General features: G+C 43.0%; 1 protein-coding gene across 2 annotated transcripts in view; it reads left to right on the forward strand.

Annotated features, from left to right (window-relative positions):
• The window catches only part of large2 (LARGE xylosyl- and glucuronyltransferase 2), a 29,460-nt gene extending 26,011 nt beyond the window's left edge, over positions 1 to 3,449 (forward strand). For both annotated transcript variants that reach the window (XM_034076797.2, XM_034076799.2), the window contains exons 11-14: positions 190 to 468; positions 1,122 to 1,268; positions 2,103 to 2,298; positions 2,646 to 3,449. In XM_034076797.2, coding sequence (XP_033932688.1) covers positions 190 to 468; positions 1,122 to 1,268; positions 2,103 to 2,298; positions 2,646 to 2,843 — 820 coding nt within the window. In that variant the 3' untranslated portion in view covers positions 2,844 to 3,449. The remainder of the gene's footprint in view (positions 1 to 189; positions 469 to 1,121; positions 1,269 to 2,102; positions 2,299 to 2,645) is intronic.
• The last annotated feature ends 7,865 nt before the right edge of the window (positions 3,450 to 11,314 follow it).

An 11,314-nucleotide genomic window follows, 5' to 3' on the forward strand; every position in this document is an offset into this window, starting at 1 on the left:
GGAATCAGAGTCGATATACAAGTAAATGGAATGTGATATATTAGATAAATAATGTGTATGTTGCCAACAGGTGAATGTTATGGATGTTCTCGTTCAGGTGTTCAAAGACTAATTGAATTGTAAATGACTTGGGTAAGACCAGGATGAGATCAGGTTTGTTTCCCGGGGTAACCGTGTGTTCGTGTGCAGGCTGCAGATGCTGGAGGCCATCTGTAAGCACTGGGAGGGGCCCATCAGCCTGGCGCTCTACATGTCGGACGCCGAGGCGCAGCAGTTCCTTCGATACGCTCAGGCCTCCGAGGTCCTGAAGAACCGGAAGAACGTCGGGTACCACATCGTGTACAAAGAGGGCCAGTTCTACCCCGTCAACCTGGTGAGGAACGTCGCTCTGAGGAACGCCAACACGCCCTACGTCTTCCTCACAGACGTCGACTTCCTGCCCATGTACGGACTCTACGAATACCTCAGGTACGACCAGAAGCTACCTTTGGTTACTGAAGAAAGATCGATGAACTGTGGGTGTAATGCTCGAGGGGTTTCAGGAGTGTGTGGGAGAAAAACCTATATGGATGTTTGCCCAACTTGATATTCATTTCACGCTGTTGGTTTTGTTTTCCAGAGGAACGAGTTCAGAATACGAACCCTCCACTGACAGAAATGAATATATATTATTCATATTTTGGCTCTGATTTTGGATTTGTATTATGAATTAATACAAGTCCTTTTGTCTGGGTTATGTAAGGAGCTTAAAACATGGTCCAACACGAGAAATGTTCAATAATTTACGTTCCCTGCAGGTTTTGCTTAACTGTTGGGTAGTTCAAAGTATAACAGCATTTCCTAAATGGATATGATGAATCTGAAACATCTATAAATGTAACAGCAGAGGTGGAATAAGTATTCAGATATTGTACTTGAGTAAAAGCAGAAGTACTCCTTAAATATAAGGAGGCATTATTGATCCTTTAGTCCCCGATTTTCGTCCTGTTTTATAAAATCTAACATAATGAGATGAACTCCCTTCCGTCTAAATAACATAACAAGTATGAAACTTGGTTCAGTCCTGGTTCTGGTTTCAGTCCTGGTTCTGGATCTGTTGTAGTAACCCTGTGTTTCTGCAGGCGCACGGTGGTGCAGATGGACATGGCTCACACTAAGAAGGCTCTGGTGGTCCCGGCCTTCGAGACGCTCCGGTACCGTCTCTCTTTCCCCAAATCCAAAGCCGAGCTGCTCTCCATGCTGGACATGGGGACTCTCTACACCTTCAGGTACTAAAACACGATCAAATCAGCATCACATCAGCAGAGAGAAACTAAAGGTGGTTTCAGAATCAGGTTTATTACCAGGTAGGTTGTAGGGATGCCAGCGATTATTCGATTATTCGAATATTCGCTACAGTCTCCATAATCGAATATTATTTTTAAAAATCGATTTTATTATTTATGTTTTTTTTTTTTCTGGCTTAGTTTCAACCAAAATATATATAAATATATATATATGCTAATAATAGTAATATTATTAATAATTGTAAATGGTCATTGGTCACACCACCAGTTTGTTTTACTGTAAACTTGGAGGAAGCCTGCGTGCAGAGCAGACTGCTGCTGCAGCACGCTACACACCGACCCCACCCCCACCCTCTCCCTCACACGTGCGACTAAAGATGAACAAAGCGGCAGGTAAAAAGAGTTCCTCCTCGTGGAACTACTTCGAATGTACAAGTCCAAAGGAAGTTAAATGCAAGCTCTGCGAAAAGAGCAGTCGAACGAACGAACGAATAATCGATTATTATTCGCCAGGGCTGCCGAATAATCGATTTTGATCATGGTCAGTTTCTGGCAACCCTAGTAGGTTGACACGTAGGAGGAATTTTACTTGATGATTTACATAAAAGTAAAACAAGAAAAATATAAAAAATATAAAAAATAAACCAAAAATATAACAGTATTTACATAGAAATGGAATGGAATAAAATATGGAATAAAAATCGGCAGTAATAAAAAAAAAAAACAGATACATTTTGCGTGCATTGATGTAATGCGTAGTGTCTATGATGTGGCAGAGGCAAAGTCGAGTAACGTACTGATTTCGCTCTGCTCCAGGTATCACGTGTGGCCCAAAGGTCACGCTCCGACAGATTACGCCAAATGGCGGACGGCCACCACGCCGTACCGAGTGGAGTGGGAGGCGGACTTCGAGCCGTACGTGGTGGTGAGGAAGGACTGTCCCGAATACGACCAGCGCTTCGTGGGCTTCGGCTGGAACAAGGTGTCGCACGTACTGGAGCTGGACGCACAGGTACGGACATAAGTACATTTTTCAGTTTTTTCCCATTATTTATCTCTCTGAAGAAATCCAATAATGGGACAAATATACTTGCTGATTGGGACCGACTCTATGAGCTCTACTCAAGCATTATTGGAATAACTTGGTTGGTTGGTTTGAATGTGTTTTCTGTCTTCTTCTGCTGTTCTCTTCTTCCTGTCTTTCTTCTTCTACAGAATGTTCAAAATTGACCAATCAGCATTGAGTATTTAACTAAGCTGTGTAATAAATAACAAAAATATCTTCCAGGCTTTGATCAATTATTTAGTTTGCTTAGAAAACCTTAACCCATGTTTCATAAATCCCTTCTGTTTTCTCAGGAGTACGAACTGATGGTGCTGCCGAACGCCTTCATGATCCACATGCCGCACGCTCCTAGCTTCGACATCTCAAAGTTTCGCTCCAGCTCGAGTTACCGCAACTGCCTGAACACGCTGAAGGAAGAGTTTCACCAGGATCTGTCCAGGAAATACGGCTCGGCGGCACTGAAGTACCTCACGGCTCAGAGGAACATCTAGAGGGACGGAGAAAAAGACGTTAAAAACCGCGAGTCCGTCGGACACGCGCTAACGCTACGCCGCCGCGGAACCGTTAGCCGCAGGGACGCTAACAAAGACGGTTAAAAAGACGGTAAAGCTTTACGGCCCTTTGTGGACAATCTCGGGCTCCTGTGCATTAATTCTCCAGTCGAAGAGATAACGGGAAGGATTTCGTTCACAAAAGGAGAAGAAGAAGACGGACTAGCTTTAACGCCGGGAGTAATTGGTACAACTTGTTCTGACAATCAGGGCTTTTTCTGTCCGAATGACGGGAAGATTTAAGGGAGAAGACGACGTTTCTAAGGGCCAGTCGAAGTGGAGATAAGCCTTATCACTCTCCATGGTATTTACTGACATATTTAATATTTCTTTTCTTTCTCCAGTGTAAATCAAAACCAATGATAACAAACATCGGCATTAACATTGTTTTGATTACGACTTTTTTTTTCGTTTATAATTTCTGACCTCCTTTTTGAAAATTCTTTGTCCTGGGTGAATAATCTCTGTGAGCTTCAGGGATGAGAGTGTGTGTGTGTGTGTGTGTGTGTGTGTGTGTGTGTGTGTGTGTGTGTGTGTGTGTGTGTGTGTGTGTGTGTGTGTGTGTGTGTGTGTGTGTGTGTGTGTGTGTGTGTGTGTGTGTGTGTGTGTGTGTGTGTGTGTGTGTGTGTGTGTGTGTGTGTGTGTGTGTGTGTGTGTGTGTGTGTGTGTGTGTGTGTGTGTGTGTGTGTGTGTGTGTGTGTGTGTGTGTGTGTGTGTGTGTGTGTGTGTGTGTGCTGCTGATTGTTGTCAACGTCCTCCTCGCTTTGCTTGCATGTAAAGACTTGCACTACATGACCTCACATAAAGAGAAAGTGATTTTTCATGTTTGTTTTTCTCCATGAAACATCCCTCCGTCTGAAAGCAGTACATATCTATTAAAGATAAAACTATCATTACTGTTTGGGAACAGCTCGACTAGCTCTGAATTTCACCCGGATAAGAAGCAGACGCTCTGTTTAATTCTGTTGCTGCTTTAATGTGTCTGATCACTGGATAAATATGAGCCATCTACTGATATTCTTTTTTGTCCAAGTCCAACTGAAATGGCAAACTCTCAGATAATCAAAAGTAGTTTTTATTTACAAAAATGCTTATTTAGCCTCCAAACTAGTATAAAAAATCATTAGTATTGAAGATTTGTATATCAGTAGATTACAAGCCAAGGATAAACAACTATAACCATTTTATAATTGTAATGATACTATAAAACTCTTAAATTAAGTTGAGATAATACCACACACAAGAAGACTTAGAAAGGAAGCTAACGTTAGCTTCAGTTTAAATGCAAAATCCTATTCAACTTTTTCTATGAATAGTTTGGAAACAGTAACGCTATGTCTTTAAATGATTAATCTGCAGATGATATCCTCCATACATAGTTTGATTTCTAACATTTCAGAATCAGGTGGAAAACGTTCGTCCCCGTTTCCCAAATACCAAGCTTTAAATGTCTCGTCAGTCAAAAACCAAAGATATTGGGTAAAAAACGCTGAAAACTGCATTTAAATACATCTTTGAATGTATATAATTACTTTTAGTGCTAATTAGAAAACAAAGGAGTTGAAATTAAACAAACGTCTAATTTCAGTTGGACTTTAATCCTCATGTCATAGTTTTTAAAGTAATGTGGAGTTAACATTATCAACATTATCATCTGAGCTACCATTGATGTTATCATTGTGTTGAATCTCCCTTTGGTCGAGAGCTGCTCCGAGATTAAAACTTGATTAACCAAAACATTGACCCCTGAAAAACTAGTACAAATATGTTATATAAAGGTTATTATTGATATTTAAACATTTCAATGTATATTCAATCTCCCCAGAGGATAATTCAAATATTTTAAGGTCTTTAACTTTACGTTGTCGGTTCAACTAGATTAAAATGTAAGGCCTCTCTTTTCACTTCAATTCATATTGAAGTAATTGGCAATGTTCAAACAGTTCAGTGTATAATCAGACTCCTCAGAGGATGATCCGAATGTTTTAAGGTCCTTCCCTTCATCCTCAAATTAGTTTCTTAAGCTCAAATAAATCAAAATGTAGGACTTCTCTACTCTCTTCCACTTGTCTTGAAGATATTGTCCGTATTTAAACATTTCAGTGCATATTCATTCTCCCCAGAGGATAATCCAAATGTTCTTAACTTTACTTTTTTTTAGCTTAAATAATTAAATATGTGGGGCCTCTCTTCTAAATGTCATCTATATTTAAGTTATTGGCCGCATTTAAACATGTTGGTGTTTCGTTAAGCTCCCCAGAGGATGATCCCACATTTGTAGGGTCCTCAAATGTACTTTTTTTTAACTCAAATAAATAGACGTTTGAGGCCTCACTTCTATTCATATTGGAATTATTGGAAACATTTCAACATTCCAGAGCAAATTCAAGCTCCCCAGAGGATATTCCGAATGTTTTAAGGTCCTAAACTTGACTTTTTTAGCTCAAATAAATGAAAATGTGGGTCCTCAATTCTCACTTCCATTTACTTTGAAGTTATTGTCCGTATTTAAACATGTCAGAGTATGTACAGGCTCCCCAGGGGATAATCCAAATGTTATAAGGTCCTTCACTTAACTTTTTCATCTCGAGTGGTTACATCTGTGGGGCCTCTTTTCAGTTTGTAATCAAGCTCTCCAGAGGATGATCCCACATTTGTAGGGTCTTCAAATGCACCTTTTTGAACGGCAATATATAGAAGGTTGATGCCTCACTTCATTTAAAACATTTAAACATTTCAGTGCATATTCAACCTCCCCAGGGGATAATCCAAATGATCTAAGGTCCTTAACTTGACTTTTTTAGCTCAAATAAATGAAAAGTTGGGGCCAATCTTTCATTCTCACTTTTATTTTGATGTTTTTATTTTATTTCTGGTTCTTTTGTTGTTTTCCACGAGCATTTGGACAAAAGGCAAGTGGAGAAGGGTTACGTCTGGTATCATTTCCACAGAAGAAGGCGGGAGTGAAGGTGTGTGTGCCCCCCCTCATTGACTTGTTGTTGATTGTGGTTGATGCTAGTGCCTTTGCTGTATTGTGGAACTGGATATTGATTATATTGATTGTACTGATTGTACCGACAGGCCTGGGGAACGTCAGGCACTCTATTTATTATTGGTGACTCAAATCGATCATATTTTTATATGTAAGTGCTTTAAATAAAATTGCCCTTTTTCTAACTTTTTTGTCCGGTGTATTTTTGTTGTAGTGAATGATATTTTGGGGGTTACTGAGGATTAGAAATATCTTGGGAGATCCAGAAACTTTTAATATTTACCAAGGTCAGTGATTTTAAACCTGTGGAAAGCCTTCAGCTGTGTAATTGGTTCAATAATAACTTCCAATATTTAAAACACAGAGGTTCCCCTGACACGTTTCATCCAGTTTAATTAAAACATAAACAGGCAGTGTTTTTAAATAATAACTTGACTTTTGTACAGAGTTCTTATATTTTATATTTCTGAACGACACGTTGGTGTTATTTATTCAATTATTTTGTTGGCACAAAGCAGTATTGTCTACTTTTCTACTGTATTACTAAACCATGACAATTCTTTGTATTTTGGTGACGTAGTTTCATATTTAAGCATCATTTTTTAAATAATTTGACATTATTTGTATGCCATTTCACTGATTTTGTGTGACTTACTATGAAATTTGACAATATTTATGTGACTTTTTTCAACATTTTGACTTACTACACTATAGTGTTGTCACGATACCAACACCGATACCAAGTCAAGAATTGCGATTCCGATTATTTTTCGAAACTTTTCTTAAAAAAAGGGAAACAGTCTTAAATGTAATTATTGTGCTTTATTTCACACCAGAACCAGAACACAAACTTTTAAACAATGAGAACAATACATTAAATAAATGACTAGAATTTGTATTAATTCCAATTAAGCATCATCTATAAACAACTTTTTTGTTTTTCGCTTCTGGCGTCTTTTTTGTCAACAAGCCGAGGCGCAGCAGCAGTTGCACTCCCACTTGCAGCTACTTGCTCCCCGTTTTCTCACATGCTCTGGCAGATGGCGCGTGCACGAGAGAGGGGAGGGACTTAGAGCAGTGGTTCCCAACCTGGGGGACGCAGGGGGGGCGCCAGGCCTCAGACGATTTGAGGCCAAATATCATATTTATAATTTTTTTTTAATTTACATATAATTGTAACGCAATACATGATTGTCACTAAAAGCCTTGTCTCTACATTACAATAAAATACAAAAAATAGTTGATTAATTAATTTGAATACAAATTCAAGTTGGTATTAAAGGCAGAAATGTATAATTCTTTCTATATAAATGTTTCTTCTGCCCGTAAAGTGTCCAAACCAGCTCTTCTGGATAAGCGCATGTTTAAAGCACAGTCATTGTCCACGCCGGTTTCAGTTGGATTATTTGTCAGTTGCTCCGATCAGATCGATCTCCTCCATTTTGTAGATTATTTACGACTTTTGAATCCACATAAACACATCGGCAAAATCCGGCTTACTTTGAGCGTGTGTTTTAAACAGTTTAATCCCTTTGTGAATTGTTTCCACTTCCGCCGTCCTTTAATTTCTTCATACAGCGGGAATCCAGATGAATTAATCCCGAGTCCAATAACCATCAAAGTCTCTCCAACAGCTCCTTGATTACGCTTTCATCCTCCTTTAACTAAACACTTCACACTCATCCAGTTTGTGACAGGAGTTGTAGCATTTTGAGACTTTTAAACTTTAATTACCGCTGCTGCGCCCCCCCCCCCCGTGTGTCTGTGTGGGGGGGGGTGCAACTTCCAACAGGAGTCATTTTGGGGGGGCTCTTGGGAAAAAAAGGTTGGGAACCCCTGACTGAGCGTGCTTGAGAGGGGCGGGACTTAGAGCGTGCTTGAGAGGGGCGGGATTTAGAGCGTGCTTGAGAGGGGCGGGATTTAGAGCGTGCTTGAGAGGGGCGGGACTTAGAGCGTGCTTGAGAGGGGAGGGACTTAGAGCGTGTTTGAGAGGGGCGGGACTTAGAATGTGCTTGAGAGGGGCGGGACTTAGAACGTGCTTGAGAGGGGAGGGACTTAGAGCGTGCTTGAGAGGGGCGGGACTTAGAGCGTGCTTGAGAGGAGCGGGACTTAGAGCGGGAGTGGAAGCAGAGCGCTGAACACACACGGCTCTTATTAAAACGGCGCTTTCTCACCGGAGTACTTTCCCCCGTCATTCTTAAAGTACCGATACTAATGAAACGGAGGAATCGTAACGTTTTTAACGGCAGGGTATCGCGGTACCTTGCAAGTATCGGTACACCGTGCAACACTACTACACTATTACATTTTCAGCAACATTGTATGTAACTGTCAGGAGAAGGCGGTAATCAGGAGGAGCCACGTGCAGAATAAAAAGGTGTAAACAAAGAGCTTTATTCAATACAAGCTGCTCCAACTTGAGCGAGCAGGATCTACAAAAGGAAAAGGACTACAATAAAAACAAACCAGGAATGCTTCGAGGACACAGGAGGCAGACGAGGGAAATCCAATGCAGATTTCCTTGTAAAATGTTAGTGATGCCAGAAAACTATTTCTGTTCCTCAAAAAACGGTATAAACAGAAACACGAAGCAGAGCGTCAGACGGCTTTGTTTTCATGTTCCCCAGAGGATTGATCCATATTGAAAACAAGATCAGCGCCACGGTATACTATATTATCTTTCTACTATGCCATTTTACAATATGTGTATTTTCCCTCCTGAGCTTAAACACGTCCGTGTTTTCTCTGATCACCAGAGGCAGCTTTCGAGCACAACATGGCCTAATGCGAAAGATCCACTCTCATTTAAAAACCGAGTTGAGATTTCCCCAGTGGATATCTCGTGCAGCCGCGTGTACAATCTCCAACAAAGGCAATGTCGTTCCGTCCTTTGTGATATCTGATCCGATATACATGTGACAGTGAAGGGTTGAGATATCCCAGTGCACACGGTATGTGCTAAAAAGCGCAGTTTTTTTAACATTGCAAACGCATCCAAAAGCGATGATATGTAGGAGGTTAAAATGCGTGTATCACTATGTGCATGCACCCCCTCTGGCTTCTCTGCACACGTCTCACGTAGAGACACGCATTCCTCTGAGGTGATAGGGAGAACAAAAGAGTGTGTTCATGGTGTGCAACAACCCTGAACATGTACTATGTACTTACTGTGTGTACTGTGTGTACTCTCAGTATCTGTATGCATCCTCTCTCTCCACAGTTAGTATCATACCCCCCCGGTGTCTGAGCAACAGCTTATCAATTATTATCATCACCCTCTCTGCATGTAGGCCACACACGCCATATGTGACACTGAGCCGTCGCGTGGTGTTTCGCGATGTGCAGAAAGGCCGTCATCGTGTTTTAATGTACGCTCTAGAAAACACTGGAAACACGTTGATGTAAACACGAACAGTTATTGTTATTATTGTTATCTGTTTAGGATAAAAACAAACGCTCGGCTAAGAAAAGAATAATTAACACATTTTGAGAAAAACTGAGAAAACGTGTTCTGCTTATCGACGTGATAAACTACTTTAGCTTTGTAGGGCTCTGTCTCCACACACACACACCACACACACACACACACACACACACACACACACACACACACACACACACACACACACACACACACACACACACACACACACACACACACACACACACACACACACACACACACACACACCCTGAAATTGAGTTGTCTCCTTTGGCCGTGGTGCTGAGTAATGCTCGAGTTCTCCACCGAACAGAAGAGAGATATCTGAGCTCCGACACACTTCCTCATCTCAGAGACACGGATAAGATTCTCCTGAGGGAGGGGGGGGGGACAGGAGACACCGACACACAGAGGAGGGGGGGGGAGACAGGAGACACCGACACACAGAGGAGGGGGGGGACAGGAGACACCGACACACAGAGGAGGGGGGGGACAGGAGACACACGACACACAGAGGAGGGGGGGGACAGGAGACACCGCCTCTGCACCGACACACAGAGGATGGGGGGGACAGGAGGACACCGCCTCTGCACCGACACACAGAGGAGGGTGGGGACAGGAGACACCAACACACAGAGGAGGGGGGGGGGACAGGAGACACCGCCTCAGCACCGACACACAGAGGAGGGGGGGCAGGAGACACCGCCTCAGCACCGACACACAGAGGAGGGGGGGGGACAGGAGACACCGCCTCAGCACCGACACACAGAGGAGGGGGGGGGAACAGGAGACACCCGCCTCAGCACCGACACACAGAGAGGGGGGGACAGGAGCACACCGCTCAGCACCGACACACAGAGGAGGGGGGCAGGAGACACCGCCTCAGCACCGACACACAGAGGAGGGGGGGGGGAAGGAGACACCGCCTCAGCTCCGACCACACAGAGGAGGGGGGGGGGACTGGAGGGGTTTCTCCATTAACTGGGGGGTTTCTCCATTAACTGGGGGGTTTCTCCATTAACTGGGGGGTTCCTCCATTAACTGGGGTTTCTCATTAACTGGGGGGTTTCTCCATTAACTGGGGGTTTCTCCATTAACTGGGGGTTTCTCAATTAACTGGTTGGTTTCTCCATTAACTGGGGGTTTTCTCCATTAACTGGGGGTTACTCCATTAACTGGGGGGTTTCTCCATTAACAGGGGGTTTCTCCCATTAACTGGGGGGTTTCTCCATTAACTGGGGGGGTTTCTCCATTAACAGGGGGGTTTCTCCATTAACTGGGGGTTTCTCCATTAACTGGGGGGTTTCTCCATTAACAGGGGGGTTTCTCTCCATTAACTGGGGGGTTTCTCCATTAACAGGGGGGTTTCTCCATTAACTGGGGGGTTTCTCCATTAACTGGGGGTTTCTCTCCATTAACAGGGGGTCTCCATTAACTGTGGGGTTTCTCCATTAACTGGGGGCTTTCTCCATTAACAGGGTGTTTCTCCATTAACTGGGTTCTTTCTCCATTAACAGGGGGTTTCTCCATTAACTGGGGGTTTCTCCATTAACTGCGGGGTTTCTCCATTAACAGGGGGTTTCTCCGTTAACTGGGGGGTTCTCTCTCATTAACTGGGGGGTTTCTCCATTAACTGGGGGTTTCCTCCATTAACTGGGGGGTTTCTCCATTACCTGGGGTTTCTCCATTAACTGGGGGTTTCTCCATTACCTGGGGGTTTCTCCATTAACTGGGGGGTTTCTCCATTAACGGGGGTTTCTCCATTAACTGGGGGGTTTCTCTCCATTAACTGGGGGTTCTCCATTAACTGGGGGTTCTCCATTAACTGGGGGGTTTCTCTCATTAACTGGGGGTTCTTCCATTAACTGGGGGTTTCTCCATTAACTGGGGGGTTCTTCCATTAACTGGGGGGTTCTCCATTAACTGGGGGGTTCTTCTCCATTAACTGGGGGTTCTCCATTAACTGGGGGTTTCTTT

Source organism: Pseudochaenichthys georgianus, unplaced genomic scaffold (assembly GCF_902827115.2).
Source record: "Pseudochaenichthys georgianus unplaced genomic scaffold, fPseGeo1.2 scaffold_1041_arrow_ctg1, whole genome shotgun sequence".
NCBI classification, from domain to species: domain Eukaryota; kingdom Metazoa; phylum Chordata; class Actinopteri; order Perciformes; family Channichthyidae; genus Pseudochaenichthys; species Pseudochaenichthys georgianus.